Source organism: Anopheles funestus, chromosome 3RL (assembly GCF_943734845.2).
Source record: "Anopheles funestus chromosome 3RL, idAnoFuneDA-416_04, whole genome shotgun sequence".
NCBI lineage: Eukaryota > Metazoa > Arthropoda > Insecta > Diptera > Culicidae > Anopheles > Anopheles funestus.
In genome coordinates, this window is record NC_064599.1 from 21,805,894 (window position 1) to 21,828,613 (window position 22,720).

Below are 22,720 nucleotides of genomic sequence, written 5' to 3' on the forward strand. Positions count from 1 at the left end.
GTCCGGATGAGATTTCGTACCGGTCCTGTCGTGTGTAACTTCCATCTACCATTACTGGACCAGTAGTTAAGTGTTTATCTTCCAATTAAATAGACTTTGCTCTTGTTACACGCATGAATATTGTTCAAGTTTAATGCCAACAGTACTTCAAATGTGCCATTTGTTGGGAATATTGTTATACTATTGTTGGTAGCATACAGCTGGTGGTGTCATTAAATATAAATACTTTCGTTCTATTTTCTATCCTCATCGATGGAAATAGATTTCTATTTTTAGCATCTAAACGCTTACTATCATTGAATGTCATTCAATGCTTGACCATTCCAAAAACATCATTTGTATATGATCAGTATGTCCACAGTAGAAAGGAGAACCGATAAGTACACACCGCCTTGTCGTTGCGTTGAAACAAAAGTCAAACGTCTAGAAATGATAAGAATCAACTGTCCGTCGTATCATGGTTTTGTTCGTGGGCGGTAATTTTGTTTGCGGCAAAGATCAGAAAATAAGACTTCCTGTAACGATGAATGTAAAGATCGCACCAAAGAAAGGAGGGAGAATGCCGTCAGCATAATGTGTACCGTAATAAGCTGCTATTATTAATGTACCAAGCATAGAGGATGGGGAATAGTGTGTAAATTGGCTTGGGAAATGGATGTAATTAGGTATGAGAATTAAGGTGAACAAGCAATCGTGTGTGTTTAAACAAGCAAAAATCCATGTTCAATACATTTTTACATTTTTTTTTACTAATTTTTTTCTCTTTGCATTTTTCTCTCTCTCACACAGGAACAGGCAAAGCTGGACGCCAGCAAGCAAGCGGTCACACCGGACGATCTCGATGATCTGAGCCCAATGCCACAGACGGCGGTTCCGCCGGTACGGCGCAGAGGCGGCATCTCGGCCGAACCAGTCACCGAAGAGGACGCTACCAGCTACGTGAAGAAGGTCGTACCGAAGGATTACAAAACGATGGCGGCACTGTCGAAAGCGATCGCGAAGAATGTGCTGTTTTCGCATCTGGATGAAAACGAGCGGTCGGACATCTTCGATGCGATGTTTCCCTGCAACTTTCTTCCCGGTGAACCGATCATTCAACAGGGTGATGAGGGTGACAACTTTTACGTCATCGATATCGGTGAGGTTGAGGTGCGTATCGGAAGGTTGTGTTGATAATTTCGTTTTCTGTTGATAGTTTAATTAAGTTTAATTTTTAAACAGCTTGACTTGGGGCTTGACTAGATTTAACTTGCTGCAGAAGGATAGGAAAAATAGTAATAGCTGTAAACAATTTCCAGGTGAACCTGATTGATTCTTTTACAAAAGTGTTGTCGAACAGCAATATGAAAATATTTACAAACGCAAAATATCCGATCCGTCATCGATGGTAGGATATGCACGGTTGTTTTACCGTGAAGTAAACAACCGCACATCAACACCCTTGCTTTACTCGCAATTTCAACGTCCACCTCTCATTAGTTCGGTTGCAGCAGCGAAGCAGAAGGATGCCGTAATCAGGGCCGCGCATCTTGATCGTTTGCGGTCTTGTGCGGGTGGCTGTGTTGAGCTGAGCTCAAATTTCATCGGATTCTGCTTCAGTAGCTTTGCGCAAAGTAGAAATAGTACCAACGGTTTTGGGGCGTCGCAGTACCCACCAACAGTAGCGACGGTGATCATATGTGTTTGTGTGTAAACAAATAAACACGACGAAATTAATATCCCAACCCCACAGTGAACAAACCAAAGGGGTAAAAGGGGTTTGATTTGAATGTGCAAATGTGTACCGGACCAACCGTTGTAATCTAGGTAGCCAGTGTGTGGAGTAGCGTTTTCGGTAGCGGAGAGATCATTTGCCCTGGTGGTTAATTAATCGGTCCGCATTTTATAACCCTTCTTCCGTTCGGATCGACAAAGCTGTTAGCTTTGTGTAAATTGTTCTTTAGTGGGTTGTATTTGGGAAACGGTTTTTAGTGGATCTACTACCACTGCCTGAATGTTATTGCAGTAATGTACTCAATGCCATTAACGTACTGGACATGACACATACGATAAACGGTTTAATGTATCGGCCATTTTGGTGTGCAAATTGGAATTTGCATTTAACATTCTTGACAAAATGTGTTTGTTCAGAATCGTTACGGTAAGATGTATATTATGAACATAGAATTAGCACTAGCATGTCCATTTGAAAGTTGACTCATTTCAGAGTAAGCACTAAAATACTAAATACTGAAAAATTGAAAAATATGACGTTTTTCTAGAACGTTCTTCTAAGGGCTATAAAGTAACCAAGTTTTCGTAAAAAAAATGTGTAAAGTTTAAGAATATTTTGCATGACTTCTAAAGAAAATAGACAAAATTAGTACTTCTCATAGTGGATGTTTTGACATTTTTAATATATGTCAAAATGCCGGACATTTAAAAATTAATTTTTGACCAAAAACTTGTTACTATTTTTTAGTATAAAAAAGTAACTTCTTCTTCTTCGTTTGTCGAGGTGTTTCACGATACGGCACAAAAGTCCAGCTTCCCTCCTGCGCTACTTCGTGAATTTATCTACACAAGAAGTATGTGGACCGGCAACTAAAGGTCATATGTCTCTATAAAAAAATAACAAATTTAAAAATAACTCTTTGACAAATACTAATAAACTATGTAAAAAATTGGTACAAATATCAATTTAAACGGTTTCCGCGAGAAATTCTGGGTGCCGATTTACAAAACATTGTTTTGAAAAGAAAAAAAAACGCATTTAAACATTAAAAGGCGTTTTTGTATTGTGATATGTTGAGGGATTTTATTATTTGTCGGTATATTGATCTGAAACTTTCATCAGATGTTCCTTAAACCTTGATCCTATAAAAAATCAACAAAATAAAATTACTTTTTCGAATTTACATACAGTCAGCATGTCAACATCTCCCCTTAAAAACTAATCGTATCTAGTTGCACCTTCATGTAATTGCCATAGATAGTATTTATGCTTAACTAAGGGTCACTAAGCTTAGCTAATCCGGTTGAGGTACCCATATCAAATTGAACCAGATTAAATTTTGGACTGGATTGTATCACCCAATTACAATATAAAGTTAAAATGAAAGAACAACAAGCGGATAAAAATTGAAAACACTTCCCTGTGTCGGAACATTCGCAAGCTAATCCAGAAATGATTGAACATATGGTATTGGGAAGATGAAACATTTCCACAAACACGGTGCGACGCTAGGGTGCGGGTTAGCTTAACCGGTTTATACAACCCATAGCCCACCGTCACGCAGCAGACCGTAAACTGACAGATTACGACAAATTGTTTTGGGGTTTTGTGGCGACGGCATGGCTCGCACTACGTTTTATTAAAGTGTTCCAGGATACGCTCTGGGTGTCGTGGTCATAAAATCAAACCATGTCCTTCACCAGTTCACCGCTTGAACCACTTGAGCTGTTTGTGGTTGTGTAGTGTGGCGATAGGGCTTTCCATCAGCAAGGCTTACCGCTTGATAGAAACACTCCCGTACCGACACTCAAAACGTGACCCGGTGGGATGAAATGAAGATGAGAGTAATCGATTCGGCATAATATCCGCACCCCATCGTTTGCCGCCACCATGTCTCAACGGTTTGATGCGTCGTCCTGAGGGCATCAGGTTGGATTCCTTCGGCATATGGGTCGGAGCACCAAGCGTACGGTCTCAATTGAAGCTTAAAGTAGCCAGACCAGACAAAGATGGAGGCAAATAGAGCATCCCTCATCAGCTCATCAGCTGGAAATGTCCAGCAGAAACGATGATGATGACGGTGGTCATTTGTTGGTGCGTTGTTTCAATTAGAATTTTCCGGTTCCATTCTGCCGTCTCGGTACGACTCGTTTGCGGTGAATTGTTCCGAAAGCGTGGCACAAATTGTACTTGTGCAACTTCGTTAAATTTAATTTAAAAAGCCCAGTACATGTCACTGTTTGTTTCGACGCAAAAGGGCACCAGTTCTACAGCGTGAGCAACACGACACTGATTAGTGTATTTGAAATTTTCGCATCAGCGCAGCCCAACTTGCCCGGAGCATGCATATGTGAGTGAAGTTTTAATTTTCGAATCCTATGCTTCATCCGGTCTGACCTTTGCGCCATCTATCCTTGACCTTTTGGGGTTCCGTAGTTAATATTCGTCTCAAGCTTTTCCCTTCATGTCTGTTGTTGTTAGCATAGTTTCACACTATCCGCTGCAAAATACTCCTATGATCGCCGGAGGATAGTTGGTACCGTCTCGTTGCAGCTACATGCATACAAAGGGCATCCTTGTGAATACCCTCGTGTTACAGTTCTCCTAGATACGCACAAGCTATTGCAATGATGATAAAATGAGCGCCCTGAAAAACTTTTCCTAATTAAAACTTATCCCACAAAGGATGAGTGCCACACATGGACGCAAAACTCCACAAGTTCCTGTCTTTCTCTTTCTCTTTATATATGTCAGTACAGAACAATCTGTGCTTGAACAGATAAATTCCGGGCAGCAATCCTAATCAGAAAAACCTGTGTGGAACTGAGCGAATTCACTGATATGTTTTGAAAGGTATTTGTGCATTTCTCCATTGTTTCCATAATTAATGGAAATGGAATTGACCTAGACAACTGTTTCGATTTAATCACAAGGTAGTGGTTTTCATTTCAATTGAACAGGAACGATTCCATTTGTCCCATTCTGAACAGTGATTTATGTTCTTTGATGGAGATTATTTTAATTGAACGCTCTTGCTATTAAACGTTCGTGTGTCAGTAGCACTTAAGGATTGATCACGTTTTTAGTGTGTTATTATTTTTTTTTTATTTCAATTAGGACGGCCAAGCTTATTTTGTTTAGTGTGTTATAAAGTATAAAGAAGATTAGCCAAGGATCCAAAAATACTGCAATCATAGGGGTTGCGCTAGGTAACATCAGAGTTCCTACAGAGTTGGAACTTTAGACTGTGGGAAACGACTCAAAAAATAAATTATATCACTTGAAATCTTCAACAAACTATCCTCTGGTTAGTCCTCTTGAATTTTAACATTATTTCTATGGAGTACTGCCTTCCCTATAGACCACATTTCTTCGAATTCTCTCATGTGAATAGCTTTTCGCATTTTGGAATGTATGATCGCCAAATATTCTCAGTTTTGTAGTGGATCTGCTATGTATGTAATATATATTTACTTTGTGGAAAGTGGTTTGTAATGATTTTAGCATTTACGTTGGTATTTCTTGAATGTCCTGAGCCAAGATTCCCCAATTTTTTTTAAATAAAAATACATATCTAACATCTCCTACTTACAACATACCGTTTCTTTCCTCTTGCAGGTCTTTGTAAATAATGAGCAGGTAACGACGATCAGTGAAGGTGGCAGCTTCGGTGAGCTGGCCCTGATCTACGGTACACCCCGTGCGGCCACCGTCCGTGCCAAAACCGATGTTAAACTGTGGGGCATCGATCGGGACTCGTACCGCCGCATTCTGATGGGTTCGACAATTCGGAAGCGCAAAATGTACGAGGAGTTCTTGTCGCGCGTCTCCATTTTAGGTACGTTACAGGAGATATAAGCGTTTTATAGTATCGCACAAGAAATAATCACCATTTTAACATTGTTCATTACAGAGAGTCTTGATAAATGGGAACGACTGACGGTGGCCGATGCACTCGAGCCGGTTAGTTTTGAGGATGGAGAAACAATTGTAAAGCAAGGTGAACCGGGCAACGATTTCTACATCATCGTGGAAGGATGTGCAACCGTTATGCAGAAGCGTGGAGAGGTGCGATATACTGGACTGGTTTAGAAAAGAAAATAACTCTCGAATTATAATCCTTTTTTTATCTTTTTGGGGTTTCTTTTTAGAACGAAGAAGCAGCTGAAGTTGGTCGCCTTGGTCCATCGGATTACTTCGGAGAGATTGCGCTGCTGCTTGATCGACCCCGTGCCGCAACCGTCATTGCCCGTGGACCGCTTAAGTGTGTTAAGTTGGATCGGGCCCGGTTCGAACGTGTGCTCGGGCTGTGTGCCGATATTCTCAAGCGAAACATTACCCAGTATAACAGTTTCGTTTCACTGTCCGTTTAAGCGCCGAGCTACAGCAGTGAATCGATGCTGAACATTGCCACACAACTGGACACGTACTCTGCACCCAACACAACCGAGCAGAACCGAGAGTTGGTGGTACTGTTTGCAAGTCCATTAGCGATGTGCTTTTGTCTAGTGCGCAGGCTCTTGCCGCCTATTATTTCTTTAGATGTGTGCCCGTGCTAGTAACGTGGAACATGCGGAGGGAGTGGTTTGCTTTGTGTGGCATGGACTGTACATGGAAAAACGGTAACGGATGCAGAAAGAATAGAAAACTGGCAATTATTTCAGTTCTTTATCCTTCATTCACTGATGTAATCGTTTTCTGTCTCTGTTAGACGTTGCTAGTAAAACATAAGAAGCAAATTCGGAACGATTCTCACAATCTTTCATCATTAATTCTCACCCAATTCGTTCGGTGACGTTGCACAGATGGTATTTTGTCGGTATGTATAAAAACCAACTCCTGCTACAAAATAGAACTCGAAATGTAGGTACGTGCAGTTGATGTGCATGCGTTTTGCGGGGCGAAAATGTTGACGTGTTTGCACATGCGTATAGTTTACTTAAACGAAAGTTCTGGGAAGAAGGGAAACAGTGGCCAGCGCTCGATAAATGTCGTTTGATACGAATGACAGAGTAACGCTGTGCGAATTATCTGTTCCCATGTTGTATTAGAACCGGTTCACCCGGTACCGATGAAAGAATGAAGCAGTCAAAACAGAGTACGGATGAGGCAAAATTCGGCAGACGAGATATGAACAGGGTTAGAAATATTAGTTAGAAAGAGTGCACTTCGCGCTTGTGCATAGTAACGAGGTAGATTTGTCAGCGTTTAAATTCACGCGTTAACAAATGTCTCTATAAATTAATGCAATGAATTAGTTAAGTATTTATAACCGACTATTTGTGTTAAGATAGCAGAAACGGCAATGTAAAAAGAAAGGCAGCAAAAGTTTAGAAAAAAAGGCAATGGGAGTGGCAAACCAAAAATGGGGAAAAAGAAATGCATCATGTGTATAGAAAATAGTCTCAAACGTGTGACTGTGTTAGCAAACACGACAAACAAAAATCAAACGATCAAACGGAAATGGCGCAAAAAATGTTCCGTGAAACAATACAACAACAAAAATAACAGAAGGTAAAAACAAAGAAACATCAAATGAACCTGTTGAAAAGAGCTATAGAAATCAATTGGAAATTTAGCGAGAGTATGGCTTCTTAACAATTTTTAATCGATACGTTTTATCGAAATTTGTAATTGGAAATCAATTTTGTAAACAGCAATGAAGAGATAACGACGTGAAGGAAGGAGATTAAAAAGCACTAAAACCCCAACAAAAAAAAATGGAGCACGTTTGGAACGGTTCAATGGCGAAACTCATCAAAAGTCGACTGTAAACGTTTGAGACGATCCCTCCAGTGGTCAGTAGCACAATTTAAACAGTATGAAAAGGAACAACTTTACCGAAGGGAGAAATTACCGGTGCAATACAGGAACCAAAAGATACGCAGGTACACAAACTTTTTCAACGTTTTTAGCTGTTTGGTGTCTTTGGTATATGTTGATGTACACTATGCTAAAGCAGCGCTAAGCTGATATCTCGTAAACAATCAAACACAACACAAGACAAGAAATGGGCCGACATTTGTCGTGTTAAACGTTATTTAAGAACAAAAACATTTGGTCCCTTCTCAATGTAACAGCACGAGACACGTCGTGTAGGTTTTTTCTTTTGGCTAAAAACTTGTTCTTGTTATTGCGAATCTTTCCATTCAAAGGGCATGTGTTTTGCACATCATGAATGGACGCTATATGTACTACTTTGAAATAATTTTCCCGGAAGTATGCGATGCATTCGTTTCACTTAATCATTCTAACGACATACAAAAAAAAACACACACACACACATTACACACTCTCCCACTTCTCCCATGATGTGATGTTGCCTTGTGAGATGTTTTAATGTACAGTATAATGACAAAAAAAATAAACATGAAATATAGTGTAGAATGGTGCTTTGGAACGAAGATGGAAAGGTGTCGATTCGGACCAGAGAAGTATGTCACGTTACACCGTTTTTGTATAGGAAGAATTAATTTCTTTTTATAAAACTGGTTTCGTAATTAATTGTAGATTCGTTGATTTCAGTCGCTAAAATTCATTTAAATACTATGCACTAACCGCCAATAGCTTTCTGGTAATGGTTTTGCTACTCAAACAGCTTGCCCCAAAATAGTGCCGCTTATCATCTTTAGTTATGCGTTAAAGTTTACACATCCAGAGCGTTGAAATAGTGAAACAAAACTGTGCGCAACTAAATGCGCAACTCTTAAAGCTTAAAGGCTTTTGGTAGAAGGCTGTCTGAAGCAAAGGGATAGAATAGAAATTTCACAAGGCTGGTCCTTTAGTTTTGTCTATCGTCCCACACGATTACACATTTTATGGCAAATTAGTAAAACAAATAGTGAGGTTTTATTATAGAACGCAAGCCTAGTAACCGGACAAAAACTAGAAGGTAGAACCGAAATGGAGAGGGTTAAAACACTTTGTCCAATTTTTGTCCCATTTTTCTTCGTCTAGCGAAAAAAAGGATGCATTACTTAAAACCTAAGACTCAGTATAAAGAAGCGGATACGGATTGTCTTTGGCGTAGAAGCACTATTCGGCAAACAAATCAACCTCAACCTGTTGTAGCTGTTTGTTGGGTTTTTGTCCATGTTTGCAGCACTAGCTAGAGCCATAGGATGATCAGACCGGGATGGAAGAAATTGTGGTAAATTGCTAGCACCTTCTTCAATCCCTTTAAGCCAAATTTACTGTAGATCAGTCTCTTATATCTCTTCCCATACGTCAACTCAACCCGTTTCGTGTAGTGTGCACTAGACAAGTTTGACGTATTATTACTAGTTATTTCATACCCAGTAATAGTGTCACTGGTGTAAGTGTACTATTCTGCTCGACAACGATCCACCACCGGATTGAATGTACCAAAAAATAACATGCAGCTTAATAAAAACGATCATATAACGTGCTGATTGCATACCTTTAGGCGTCTGCAATACAAAACATAACCGAGCGGTATTACGTATAAGCGGAATAGTACACTTTTGCTGTGATGATTTTCACTGTTTAGTAACGAGTAGTTGTAGACATCACCGTTCAAGTTTTCTTTTAGGTTCGTGCAGAGTAGTTAACGTTGTCTTCTGTTTAAGAGTGTCTGTTTCACCACATAAGAGTATAATTAACGCAAAATCAAAGCGAGTTACACTGGCAAGGGAAGTATCTTTTTTATCCGTTTGGATGTGTGAAAAAACAGAAACAGTTGAGGAGGAAAGTTGACCATTTTAATGAAAGTATTTTCGTACGTTTGTATCTTTTCGTGCGCGTGAGTAAGCGATCGTAGAACGATAGAAAAGCTATCTTACAGTACGGGAGACAGGTTAACTGACCTCTCCAAATAACACACTCGGTGTCATAACAGGTAAACGGTGTTAACTAACAGATATCCCTCTTTTTCTCGTTGTCTAAACAAGCTCGACGACGTCTAACATTCTTGTGGTCCTTCGGTTCTGTCATACGCTAGATTTATGGGAATAATACATGTTTGAGTGATACAGACGTGAGAAAAGATAACGCCCGCAAGGAGCAAGTGTTGCAAAAGGCGCAAAAGCATGGTAGAATTGTGAGTGTGAAGGAAGTGGAAATAATAAAATAAAGAAACAAAAGAAAACGGAAACATATTGCTCGTTTTGTTTTTTCAAGTTTCTTTTCATTTTGTGTTTTATTGCTACTATTAACTACACCATTTATGAATTCATGCTCACTTTCATCGCTTGTTTGCTTTTACAGTTTTATTTCCAAGCGAAACACTTCACCTGTGCCAAGGAAAATTAGCTCACCAGCATCGTTTCTATACTCCGCAAAGCTTAACCGAGCCGTCTCACGCATACCAATCCGTTGCATAAGTCGCAGAGAAGCGGCACTCGTTGCTTCCACCGTGACGGTTTGAACTGTTGGCCAACGGGTACGCGCCAATTCGATCTGTTGCTCCATCAATCGACGACCGATTGAATTGCCTCGGTAAGCAGGATGTACTGCAAGCATGTGAACGTGGTACGAAGAAGAACTTTCATTACCGGAAGCACGTGCACTTAGACACTCAAGGAAGGCTACTATATCGGCGTACTTTCGTGTGGTGATTGGTACTTTGATGACGTCGGTTGAAAGTCCTCCAATCGCAACTCCAACTAACTTGCGAGTTGCCAATGTCCGTGCCAGAATGATGGTACCCTGGGCAAGGAAAGAAAGGGCATTTTCCATATCGTCCATCGTAACGTCGGGACCATCCCGATGGGCTAAGGTAAGTGGTTCTTCTGGGTAGAAGTAGTTGGCTAGAGCTTCACGCACTAGTTCCCTATCGGAAACCGTTGCAATAACGTACTCGTAACTCATCTCTCCGCGGGTACTGTTCGAACTATACTAATGAGGGAAGGTGCTGTGAATGGTTTGTTAACGATCTGATCGTTAAAACATAATGGGAAAAAAGCGTGAGAAAGATCAGCTTTCTCATTAGCATATTATATGAACTGTTTAGCTATTGTAAGTTGTTGCAAAGTAAGGCTGCTGTTACAAATGGCCTTGGGTAATGAAGTTAATCCATTGTAACATGATTTTTGGTTCCGGTGTACGTAAAATATTATTATCAAAAAATTATTTGTTCTTTATGTTGTGTATTTACGGCTCTATAACATTTATTGGATTGGGTCTACCAACTATTTTATAATTATTCTGTTTTTCATTGAAAGTTTCGAAACATTCATTATGAAATTATGAGATTTACCAAAAATTGACAAGAAAAACCTAGCAAAACAAATTATAAATTTAATTAAATATACTATTACTATTAAATTGACTATGGTTCATTAATTAACTAATGGGCCCAACAATCATCACCATAGGAAAGCAAATGTATAGGTGCTGGGCAACGAGCGCTGACAAAAAGGTGACAAATTTTTCAAGTGACAAAAACAGCTTGTCAACTGCGAAAAATAGTTTTTCTCGTGGCCGTGCACACATTTGTACACTTTGACAAAACATAGCAACCCATGATTGACAAAATCTACATCATCTTCAACGTACACGAATGTTCAACGCGATGTAAGCAGTTTTACAGTGATTTTGGCTTTAAATTAATTGATTAAGATGGTCTGTGTCCTTGCAGGGATGAAATACAGTTAATTCAACGAATGAGAACACCGCAATGGTCAGCAATTCTTTAAAGCGCGCTTGTTTACGTTTTGAGCGAACGTCAATTTTTTGTCAACTTTTTGTCACCATTTTTGTCAACCTTTTTCGTGGATTTTCTACAAAATAAAATTTTGTCAAAAGCTCAACAAAGTGACAAAAGCTCCGTTTTGACAAATTTTTCACCTTTTTGTCAGCTCTCGTTGCCAGGCACCTAACCTTTTTCGTGGATTTTCTACAAAATAAAATTTTGTCAAAAGCTCAACAAAGTGACAAAAGCTCCGTTTTGACAAATTTTTCACCTTTTTGTCAGCTCTCGTTGCCAGGCACCTTATGATTTGATGCTATTGAATTAGATCCCGATTATGTTTGTCCTTTTCTTGCTTATTTTATTCTTAGACAATGAAGTAATCCCTACGTGCATAGTCATTCCTGTACGTGGGAATCTCGGTTATTAAGACTTTCTTTCATTTACTATTGTTACTAGCACGTCAGCGAGAAAATGCGCTACCTTTTGTTTCGATACATTTAAATGCGAAAGAGCAAAATAATTTTATCTATTGTATGTTAAAATAATCGTATCGCAAGAGCTTAGATCGGGAACTGTGTCTCTTCGGACAGTGCAGCCGGCAGGGTTACGACAGCAGCCGGAATCGTTATGCCACCGGTGTCGTGCACCATGGAATCGACGCTTTCGAGCGGCAGAAAGCAATCGAACGAAATTTCCGGTACATGCTGTGGCTGACGTCCATTATCCGTTGCGCCCATACCGTGCTGGGCCCGATGATTATATTCCCGCTTAATGTCACCTTCCATCTGTGAATCTTCATCGTTCGTTTTTATCAAACCCGCCTTATGGTTCGCTTGGTGCCGTTTTAGATTCTGTGCATTAATCGACGCATAGTCGCACAGTGTGCATTTCATCTGCTGGTACTCCTGTGGGTGTTGGGTTTGTATGTGGCTGCGTAGCGTGCTCGGTTGCACAAGCTTGATGCCACACGTTTTGCACTGGTATGCCTTTTCATTACGATGGCGCCGTTCGTGGTAGCTGAGAGCGCTTGGATCGGCCGTCCGGAAAGTGCAGTTTTTGCAGGTTAGTGGCTTTAAACCTGAATGTTGTCGGATGTGAATCTGGAAGTGATAAAAAACGGTAAGAATCGAATGCGTTTAACAATTCATTTGCACTTACGTTCAGTGTTGCCTTTCGAGCACATTTGTAACCACACACGTTGCACACGAAGGGTTTTATTTTCAAGTGTACCGTTTTGATGTGTTTGGAAAGTATCTTCGAGTTGGAAAACATGTGCTTGCAGATATTGCATCGCCGTTCCGCGTACCAGCGTGGTTTTTCCTTCACCTCCAGTTCGTCTTCGTCCTCGTGCATATCCTTCTTCTGATGCAACGCCTCATGTACCGAGCGTTGCGAAGTGTTAACAAACTTCTTGCCACACACCCGACAGGGAACATCCGACTTTTGGTTCAGGCGATGCGTTAGCAGGTGCTTAAACACGTGTACGGTGTATACAAATCGCTTCTCACACACCGGACAGCGTAGCATACCAAGATCAATCTGATGTTCCTTCCACAAGTGCATTAGGCATGGTTTCCAGGAATCGAACTTGCCGTCACATTGACTACATTTAAAGCTGAAACGTTTCCTTGGGATGCCAGCTTTAGTGCTGCCATCGGATGTTTCCGGTATGGAGTCGCTTTCGGCATGACAGCGCAAATGTTGATCACGAATATCGAATGAAGCGAACTTGTACGGGCAACCTTTACGGGAGCATTTGTGTGGTTTTTCGTACTGGAACTTTTCCGTCAAAGATTTTAGTGTGACGGTTTGCAAAAAGTCTTCTTCCTGTTCGCTTTCTTCATCGCTAGGAGCGCTTTGCTCCGGTTGTAATTTTTTAGCCCGTGTTCGTCGGGCACCTTTCAGGTTTGGTTGGTTGTTTTTCTGTGGCTCATCTTCGCATGATGATGAGCTGCGGTAAGAAGATTGCTCAAATGTCGAATGCCACGTGCTGGAGGATGTTGATGGTTTGACACTGGAGTCAAGTTTGGCGCCGACTTCTTCGTCGTTCGACATGCGATTGTATGGCTCATCTTCGCATGACGATGAGCTGCGATAAGAAGATTGTTCAAATGACGAATGCCAAGTGCTGGAGGATGTTGATGGATGGACACTGGAGTCAAGTTTGGCACCGACTTCTACGTCGTTCGACATGCGACTGTATGTAAGTCTTTTTTGACTAACATTTCCATGCTTCTCAACCATGTGCTGCAAAATTTCTTGCATCGTATCGTAGATAACCAATCCGCAATCACCACAGGCATACCTTTGGTTCACATGTCCGGTTTGTTCGGCGTCTTTCTTACTCATTCGGGTTCTCCCACTAGATGGGAGATTATCTACTCCTTCAAAGTCATTGCTTCCCGACGAAGTTTGATAATATTCCCCATTAGTAATAGAAGTATCCAAGTTCTAAAATTGATAAACACCATTAGTTTTATTTACTACTTACTCGTGTCAGAAAGCTTACCGAAGAGGACCCGCTAACATTTCCTTTGTTGCTGAAATCTAATTCCAGTTTAATGAACATATCGATTAGCCCAAATGTATGACGGACATTTATTAAACAGCTGTTGTTATCGGCGAAAGATACGATAGGTACGATTATTCTGTATTTTTATAAAACGCTACAACAATTCTAAAAACAAATAAAAACAACCGGTATCGTTGTTTGACAGTTCCAATGTGGCAGTGTTGCCAGTTATTGAAGAAAAAAGAATATACGGTTTGTGCATGATTTTATTTTATTGCATAAACATTACGAAGAACTTGTTTCGCTTGTAGGATATTGTAAGCTTTTTTAACTTGATGTTTTAGTTGATGAATGTTATTTTCTCTTTATATTTGTATAAAATCTATTTCGGCTTTTTTCAACTACCAACCAGTGTCATAATAAATTTTCACCAGAAAAGGGCTCATTTGGCGCACATGCCCACTGACACTGTTGACGTTTCTTCTCTTCCACTCTCGTTCGGAAACACACATTCGCGTTTTGCCGACACAGAATCGTTTGCGCGAAAGAAAAAAGCCCTCCTTGTTCGGTAATTCTGAGGTTCTGTGATACATCAAGCCCCTTTTCTGCCATCTTCATCGAGCGTATTTATCAACGAAGTCTACATAAGCATCCAAACCGTGTTGAATAGCAGCTGCGTAACGGTGCGGCACCAAACCGGGACGGAAGTTTAGTTCATCGTTGTAAGAGTAGATCGTTTCGAAGTAGATAGGGTATGGTCATGTCCCTGCGGAGGTGCTAAAACGAAACGGCAGAAAGAAACCACCGTGCGAGCTGCTTATTTCATCAGTTTCTTCGAGAAAAGGTTATCTATCAAAACGTCCATCTCCAACCATTAGTAGCAGCGTGTCTACTGCTCTGTCTCTGTCCGCAAAACAGCCTGACCCAGGCGGTTGTGTTGTAAACAATGGCCTCCCCGCTAGAGTATTATGTTAATTTCGTCCGTACACAGAGTAGTGCAGGTAAGAGGCAAAGAAATTATGTAAACAAAGATGATTATTCGATTGGAACTGTTTTCATAACTGTACGAACCCGCTTTTAGGTAACTTTCGCGAACTGGTGGTATATTTAATCGATTCGGTCGAGCTTGTGACGAAGAATGGCAACATCCTGGACAATGTAATGGAAACGTTAGATATTCAGCAGCACTCGTTGGGTTACCTGTTCGTGCTATCAGCGAAGTTTAACGATTCGAGTGTAAGTTTCAAACGCATGCGGTTTGTAAGAGTTTTGATGATGTGATTTACATATCCATTTATACTTCATTCACAGAATGTTGAAGATACAGATAACGTTCTACGGAGTGTGCGGGAATTCATCACCTCCTGCGATGCTGAACAAGTGCGATTTGCACCACAAGTTTGTAAGTTTTGACAATTTGGTGACTTTGATGACACTTTCTTGCATATAGCATAAGTAACCAGGGACGAAGCTTAAAGTTGCCAATGGAGCATCCCCAGAAGGCAGGTTTCAAGTCAATTTAGAGTACGTTGTCTAAACTTTTTCCTTTGTTTTGTTTGCTAGATTACGAACTCTGCCATCATCTGACGACGGCGCTGGTGAAAAACAAACAACACATCATTCAGGGCATACACGTGCTGGTGCTTGCGCTGGAAAAGATACGTCTGTTCAACAACCAGCTAACACCCATCCATGCCGACCTATGTCAGCTGTGCCTGTGCGCGAAGGTGTTCAATCCGGCGATACGCTTGCTGGACTACGATATTGCCGCAATCGCCACCACCGATGACAACTACGCGGACACGAAGTACTTCCTGCTGTACTATTACTACGGTGGTATGATCTACACTGCGGTGAAGAACTACGAGCGGGCGCTGTACTTTTTCGAGGTGGCCGTCTCAACACCCGCCCTCGCGATGTCGCACATTATGCTCGAATCGTACAAGAAGTACATCCTGGTGTCGCTCATTCTGCACGGCAAGGTGCTCCCAATACCGAAGTACTCGTCGCAGGTGATTACCCGCTTTATGAAGCCGCTCAGTCACGCGTACCATGATCTGTCCAGCGCGTACAACACCTCGTCACCGGATGAGGTGCGAAACGTGGTGAACAAGTTCCGCGACACGTTCCAGCGGGACACGAACATGGGTTTGGTGAAGCAGGTCGTCTCGTCGCTGTATAAGAAGAATATTCAGCGATTGACGAAAACGTTTCTCACGCTGTCACTGGCCGATGTGGCTAGCCGTGTGCAGCTAAGCGGACCGGCTGAAGCGGAGAAATATATTCTTAATATGGTACGTAACCGGGAGAAGGGTGTAGAGTTTGTACGACGAAATAGAAATATGTTTTTCTGCATTGTAGATCAAATCTGGTGAGATATTTGCAACCATTAATCAAAAAGATGGTATGGTCGTGTTCAAGGATGATCCACAGGAGTACAACGACCAGGAAGTGTTCGAAATGGTGCAGCATCAAATAGGCTTAGTGATGGGGCTGAACAAGCAAATTCTTAAGATGGACGAAGAGATAATGCTCAACCCAGTGGTAAGTGAACGAAATGGGAAACTAGCCAAAGCTTCATGCTTTGCTAATACATACTACTGTTTCACAATTTCCTCATTTTAGTTTGTTAAAAAATCGTTTGGCAACCAGGAAGATGATGGAATCGGTTGCAATTCGAAGGTTTATAGTAGGTGAGTTAGATTTATTTTCATAATTTAACCAATTTCGTGAATCGATTTATCTAACAATATGATTGTTTTTCCTTAATCGTTCCAAAATCCAGTGATCCAACGGAATAAATTGTTGATTATGTAAAAAAGTAAGAAAACAAAAACCCCAACATAACGAGAAAACGGTATCCAGTAAGAAGGGCATGCACAACGGACAGGAACAGGAATGGCACGAATCCCAACGAATCGAACTGATAAACTTAAAAGAGAAACGGCCAATAATGGAGTGGAAAACGCAAAGAGCAAAAACAAAAAAGGGAAACAAAACAATCGGATAACGCTTTTCACAGAAGCATGCTGCGAAGTGTTTACAGAACCAATTTCATCCGTTTTTTTATATGTAAATTCATTCGTTTCACATTACGTTCAATTTTCTTTATCCCAAAACGCATCAGTGGTTTCGAGGCAATAAGCACACTTACAAATGAACAGAACAAAAAACTGCATAACAGCAAGCTTCCCGTTAATGGTTGTCATCCTGTCCTTCTAGGACCGCTCGGTCTCTTGGCGGTCACTGTGGAGAAGTTCGCGACAAATGTTGATAAAGAAGAAGTGAAGTAATCGATCGATGTAATAAAATGAAGACCGGATCTGAGAATGTGAAGCACGGCGTCGTTTGTAAGTTGTTCGTGCAGAAGGAAAGATGTTAAGCCGAAATTAATGACCGAGGTTAGTGAATATAATTACTTACTTTTTGTGTTTTCTATGGTTTGCAGTTTAAAACATGATGAGGGCCAATTATCGTAGTTTGTCAGTAATTGTTTTTAACTTTTTCGGTGGACAAATCCACGCAATTGAACCAACTCAGTCTAGGGAACTTTAAGGACAACATCGTCCGGTGTTTTTCTCATGCCGTCCAGGTGAAATTTGGTTTACAATCTTATATGTATTAGACCGAACTCAAAAACCATTTGTACCCAATAATATCAATGGATTACATGGGCAAACATCGTGGAACATAAACATGATACCACCAATAATAGTAAAGCCATACATCACTAGACATTATGCACATGTGTTATACAGTTTTACGTTACGGTTCTGTTGAAATTCAATGATATGGTTGAGTTGTTTTATTTCTTATGTTTTTTTTTCTTCTCTTGTTCTGTTATGCTTTTGTTTCATTTCATGATGTCTTTTTTCACTTTTAAATTTCATTGAAATTGCTATTGTTAGCGGAGTAAAGTTTTGTTTCTTACAATTTTTAAATTTCACTTTTTTGTTTTCTAAACATTCCTACAGTCCCATCGTGAATACCTAGGATCACTTATTTAGCTTCTCATTCTCATTCTTAACTGGCTACACTTCCGCCCGCCCTTTACGGGCGACCATCAAATTATTCTAGCTTTTGACATTTTTTGTTTTTTCCCCTCTCTTTTTAATAATGTATTTCAATCATTTCAAGTGGTACGCGTGTGGTTTTGTATGTTACGTGTTTTCCTCTGTTTTTTTTCCAATGCGTTTTGCCCTGGGTTATATAAAGATGCTTCGTTTTGGTATCGCTTCGTTCGCTAATGTGACCGCTGTTGTTTGCTAAACATTATATCATTAAGAGAGATTATCTTAAATTCCATGTGTCTTCATTTTCATGTTTGCATTGTATGCAAAAGAAGGTTCTGATGAAACTTAAACGAACAAAAACGAACGAACTGTTCTACTAGGGGGTATCCATTTTTTTCACATTCTCTCTCAGTTGCTGCTCAGCTTGTGTGTTTGGAAACTGTTCTTTACGTTAACGTTTAATTTAATGTCTTTTTTTACCCGAGAGAGGTAGTGTAGCACACAAACAAAACAATGAAAGGAACATTTCGTAGCTGCATTTGACATGTCTGTTGTTGTGTCTGTATGTCGAGTGTTCATCGCATGCTTTCGTTTCTCATATTAAGTACTGACTCTTTTACAGTTTTCGTTTCGTTTATCGCTTTACAATTATTTTTAACTTTCTTGTATTTTTTCTTCTGTCATTACAAATCTACTTTTCTCTGTGTTTTTTTTTCTATCGCTCTTACCGGATTACACTTTCGCTACGTCCAACCATTTTGTTTCTACTTCCTGTTCACAGTTTAAACAATTATCCACCGTCCTAATCGACACCACTGCCTGCCGTCCACCCCTTTTTATTGTCATGAAGTCTTGGATTCGTCTTGCTTTTTTCATATATGCCTCTTTATCTTGAGGTAAATCAGAATTGAGAAGTGCAACCGTTTGTTTTTAGTTTGTTTGTTGTGTAATTTATTTGTTTTCTTTCCGTTTGTTTTATCATTTTTGCGTATTGTTTTTCTTTATATGGTGCTTTTGTCAGTTTTGTTTCATCATAATAAGCGATTGGTTTTCTACTTTGTAACTGTCTTTTTTCTGTAGATTTTCTTTTGTTGTAAAGGATGTGTTGTTTAACTATTTTACAACAATTTTGGTAGAGAAAATTGGGATACGAGCATTGGGCGCATGTTTTATCTATTGCTATGAATTATCAGGAGGTTTCGTTCAGGAAACGTTTCCATTGTTTTTTTTTTTCATTCTACATTGTTTGGCAAGTTTGTAATGGGGAAAAATTGTATTTGTTTATCCTATTGTTTTTGTAAAACTTTTGTTTTCTGGTTGTTTGCGAGAAGGTTTAGAAACATTCCTTCTGTCTCATGTAGTTCTGTTTCGGGACAGTGGCGATTGAGTGCTGTTTGTTGGAAATCGATACTCCTGAAGAAGTGGAGAAAGGACCTTCCCGCTCCAAACGTTGTTTCACTACATTCGAACGTATCACATCCATCTATTTACACCGATGTGTGTCGCATGTCGATAAAAAGAATGCGGAGTGCTTCTCCATTCTAAATTAGCTATTAAACTCAGCAAAGGTAGTAAACGCAGCATTAGTTTGAGTTGTTTTTTGTTTGTAATTCTTGCATCAGATTTAACAAGTGTTTACTAGTGAATCCTTTCCTGTCTTTGCATTCTCTAACAGGTGTGTGTGTGTTTACGTGTTTGACTTTATTTTGTGTAGGCTCAAGGCCGAATTTCTTTTATAGCTGACTTATGGGAAAGGATCACTTGTGTTCGTGTGTGAGCTCCATGACTAGTTTGAATTACATCTATTAACATTGTTCCATTTTTACTAACCTTCAGGTGTCGTTCTGTCACATCGTTTGTTGTCATGCAGCGAGTTTACTGATAACAAATCGAATTACACTAATTTGAATGCGAAAAAAGTGTTTACACCCGTTCATAATAAAGGATTGATAGTTTAATTCATTTACTCAACAAGTTTGGCAGTTTTTGGTTGTGTAATTTCAAATTTCTTTTCACCACCAATGGTTTCAGGGTCAATGGTTCCGATTCCGAGAATTCGTGGATTCGTGTAAACGTTAATGGACAGTATGGCGGTTAGCATCGTTAACTGCATCTTAAAGTACAACGAAATGGCGGTACGTGTAACTGAAAGACCTCAATAGACAATAGATAACCGGACCGGCCATGTAAATAACATTAGGCGTGTCAAAATCGAACGCATTTGGCAGTTTAGAGGGTTCGTTTTTGTTATTTGCCTATGAACGATGAACTTCCGGTATGATCTTAACGATTGCGAGTTGTTCCAAATATCAGTGACCGAGTGTTTTGGTTTTCACAGTAACGAGTTGGCAGTTTTAATGTATTTTAAACGCTCTTACTCATACTATAGTGTGTCCTGAAATGTTTGACGTCACATGTTGGAAATCCGTATGCTACCGCCATGGTAAATTGACTAATAATCTATCTTCTGGACCGCCGCCATATTACATATGACCAAACTAACCTAATAAACGGAAAATCATGCTGGAGTTTGCTGCGTTCGTCCATTTTGTTTGTCACCGCTCTTTCTAGTCATTAGTGGTCGTGGTGTGGTGACAGAACTTCCCGTTACAAAATGTAATGGCAGTAGTTTGCACCAATTCCCACCGTAACACTTACTCGTATGTACACGATCCTTTCACGATCCAGGCTTTTTCCCTTACGATCGGTAAGTGTAAGCCCCAGTATAGCATTAGTTTTGGTCCGTTTTATTTTAAAGTGGAAAAAATCGCTCATTACGGACAACCATGAACGTTGTGCCGATTCGATTTGGGATATATTCTGTACGTTAAGTTTTTATTTCTTCTTCCTGTTGATTCTATCATTAATAAACTAGTTATCTACGTAACTCGTGTTCGTCCCAGGAAGGATCTAACAATTGAATTCAAACCGCACAACAGACCTATATTCATTATGAAACATTTTTTTTATTTTGTTTGTCTATCTCGACACCACACTGCAAAAAAGGATCCGGATCGTATCATCTTGCCTTCTCTCCTGATCGGTTTTCGCCTCGTAACGGGCCACAGTGAAGGGAAGTGTTACCGAGCGTTACTTTGTTAGTTAATGTTGTTTTAGTCTGCGACTGCGATTATTATATTCTATTTACGTTTAATGTAAGTTTTAAAATTCTCATCATTCGCGTCTTATCATTTTGTTTGCTTTTAAATTGTTTGATTTAATCGATTTTAATATGCTGTTCAGCACATGGGATGCTTTATGACTTTTTTTCATACCAGCCATTTTGTTTTGTTTTGTACACTCCCTTACCCTCGCTGATTAGATATAATTAAATTCAATTAATAATGAACAAGTCCATATCGATACCGTTAAGATCGGTTCGTTTTTTTTACATCCTCCATTTAATGTAACCGACGCATGTTGCTGCTTTAACCATTTCACTAATAAATCCTATACTTCTCCTTCCACTAATAATACTCGTTCGCTTCTTAAACCCTCCATAGAATTGAGGCATAAATACGGACACGGTCATAGAGACAGCTGACAGCAGGTCTGTGTACCCTTGTGTTTGATAAACGTTCGTTAAAAGCTCTGCAAAAAGTTGGATTGTTTTGTAGTACAACGTTTAGTGGTCACTCTGACAAGGAAAAGGATATTGGGGATAAGGGGCACAAGTTTGCGTGCTCGACAGAGAAAAAGTGAGAGCAAAAGTACACAATTTGTTTGCTAGATTTGAATCGTAAAGAGATCGCACACTAGTACGGAGTAAAAGTATAATCGACTTTTTTACCCATTCTGTGTGTTAGGGAACTATTACAAGCAAGTTCTATCCATTAAGCTTGGAGCACTTGTTTTTGGATGTTTTGATTTTACTCTTCCAAGGGGGTAGTACATATGATCCGCCGCCGCACAACCAGTCCATCTATCCAATCTCGTCCATTTAACCTCTCAGCTATCAATTATAACATAGTAATTGTTTTGTTCTTTGATTTGTATCGTTTACTAGAAGTAATACTAAAACGTAGTACATAGTAGTGTGTGACCTCATCCCCATCCCGAGGTCGAAGGGCTTCAATTTTGGCTCCCATGTTTTGACAGTGGGGACAGTTCCTTTTCCATTTTGATTTATGTTCTGCTTTCTGCCTTTTATGTTCATCCTACGCGGTCTATAGTAAAATTGTAGAATTAGAATGACTAACAGATGGCTTCCGGATTTCCGGTGCCGTTTATTTTGTTCCTAGTAGTAATGATTAGTTTCGCTACATCCACTACATCCGCTACAAGTAGTAAAGTTAGTTAGTTTGTTGCTCTTTTGCTTAATCGTTTTAGCAGCTAGTGTAGCGACACTCTCAGTAGTAATCCTCTATCGTCCGGTGATACACGCCACCACGGTGATGTGGTGCTGCGTACCGAGAGTAGAAAAGAAGTACACGATACTTTGCTGCTATTATTGCTCAGTCCATCATATTCCTGCTGCTCACTGATGTCGCTCATTTGGCGATCGTTTGGCATATCGTCGGTTTGGTTTAGTTGCATGGGAAGACAATTCTGTACGGCATCTGATGTTGCGCGATGACGCGGTCAGACCGTGGTAACGCGGTCGATTTCGACGTACCGTACAGAATTGTCGTTTTGTCAGCAAATCACCTCCTTGTCCTCGAACACGGCCGTATCCATCGAGCTGAGCGATTTCAGGCGCGTCTGGAGAACGCTCGTGCGTCGACAGTTTCGTTTGATTTTTCTAAAACAACACATAAAGTGGGTGTATTAAGATTGAGAAGAATGAAGCAAATCATATGTAAGAAATAGTAACAAATTGAGTAGAAACT

General features: G+C 40.1%; 5 protein-coding genes across 18 annotated transcripts in view; 2 read left to right on the top strand and 3 right to left on the bottom strand.

The window, feature by feature from the left end:
* LOC125771991 (cAMP-dependent protein kinase type I regulatory subunit) overlaps positions 1–9,827 on the top strand; it is a 53,159-nt gene extending 43,332 nt beyond the window's left edge. For all 8 annotated transcript variants that reach the window (XM_049443254.1, XM_049443257.1, XM_049443255.1 and 5 more), the window contains 4 exons: positions 790–1,149; positions 5,333–5,552; positions 5,628–5,782; positions 5,866–9,827. In XM_049443254.1, coding sequence (XP_049299211.1) covers positions 790–1,149; positions 5,333–5,552; positions 5,628–5,782; positions 5,866–6,087 — 957 coding nt within the window. In that variant the 3' untranslated portion in view covers positions 6,088–9,827. The remainder of the gene's footprint in view (positions 1–789; positions 1,150–5,332; positions 5,553–5,627; positions 5,783–5,865) is intronic.
* A 204-nt stretch (positions 9,828–10,031) lies between these two features.
* Positions 10,032–10,794, bottom strand: LOC125766868 (uncharacterized). The gene is made up of 2 exons (XM_049432927.1): positions 10,278–10,794; positions 10,032–10,185 (listed from the first exon to the last, which is right to left on the bottom strand). Exons 1-2 carry the CDS (start codon positions 10,541–10,543, stop codon positions 10,032–10,034), a joined length of 420 nt encoding a protein of 139 aa, XP_049288884.1. The 5' UTR covers positions 10,544–10,794.
* Positions 10,795–11,698: 904 nt separating this feature from the next.
* LOC125771955 (zinc finger protein 227) lies at positions 11,699–14,098 on the bottom strand. Its single transcript, XM_049443176.1, has 3 exons — positions 13,876–14,098; positions 12,525–13,817; positions 11,699–12,466 (listed from the first exon to the last, which is right to left on the bottom strand). Exons 1-3 carry the CDS (start codon positions 13,933–13,935, stop codon positions 11,927–11,929), a joined length of 1,893 nt encoding a protein of 630 aa, XP_049299133.1. The 5' UTR covers positions 13,936–14,098; the 3' UTR covers positions 11,699–11,926.
* A 258-nt stretch (positions 14,099–14,356) lies between these two features.
* On the top strand, positions 14,357–17,214 carry LOC125771985 (COP9 signalosome complex subunit 3). Its single transcript, XM_049443236.1, has 7 exons — positions 14,357–14,879; positions 14,960–15,114; positions 15,190–15,280; positions 15,442–16,172; positions 16,240–16,422; positions 16,504–16,571; positions 16,664–17,214. The coding sequence occupies exons 1-7, from the start codon at positions 14,825–14,827 to the stop codon at positions 16,677–16,679; spliced, it is 1,299 nt and encodes a 432-aa protein (XP_049299193.1). The 5' UTR covers positions 14,357–14,824; the 3' UTR covers positions 16,680–17,214.
* A 1,425-nt stretch (positions 17,215–18,639) lies between these two features.
* Positions 18,640–22,720, bottom strand: part of LOC125771938 (uncharacterized) — a 162,316-nt gene continuing 158,235 nt past the window's right edge. For all 7 annotated transcript variants that reach the window (XM_049443136.1, XM_049443137.1, XM_049443142.1 and 4 more), the window contains one exon: positions 18,640–22,632. In XM_049443136.1, the coding sequence (XP_049299093.1) occupies positions 22,527–22,632 (106 nt within the window). In that variant the 3' untranslated portion in view covers positions 18,640–22,526. The remainder of the gene's footprint in view (positions 22,633–22,720) is intronic.

Excerpts from the sequence above, each read along its gene's own strand:
- LOC125771985 (XM_049443236.1), top strand. The coding sequence starts at position 14,825 with ATGGCCTCCCCGCTAGAGTATTATGTTAATTTCGTCCGTACACAGAGT. Across the intron at positions 15,115-15,189 it reads CGAAGTTTAACGATTCGAGT|AATGTTGAAGATACAGATAA; the intron begins GTAAGTTTCAAA and ends CTTCATTCACAG. Across the intron at positions 16,173-16,239 it reads AGAAATATATTCTTAATATG|ATCAAATCTGGTGAGATATT; the intron begins GTACGTAACCGG and ends TCTGCATTGTAG.
- LOC125771955 (XM_049443176.1), bottom strand. The coding sequence starts at position 13,935 with ATGTTCATTAAACTGGAATTAGATTTCAGCAACAAAGGAAATGTTAGC. Across the intron at positions 13,818-13,875 it reads ATGTTAGCGGGTCCTCTTCG|AACTTGGATACTTCTATTAC; the intron begins GTAAGCTTTCTG and ends TATCAATTTTAG. Across the intron at positions 12,467-12,524 it reads CTCGAAAGGCAACACTGAAC|ATTCACATCCGACAACATTC; the intron begins GTAAGTGCAAAT and ends TATCACTTCCAG.
- LOC125766868 (XM_049432927.1), bottom strand. The coding sequence starts at position 10,543 with ATGAGTTACGAGTACGTTATTGCAACGGTTTCCGATAGGGAACTAGTG. Across the intron at positions 10,186-10,277 it reads GTACCAATCACCACACGAAA|TACATCCTGCTTACCGAGGC; the intron begins GTACGCCGATAT and ends ACATGCTTGCAG.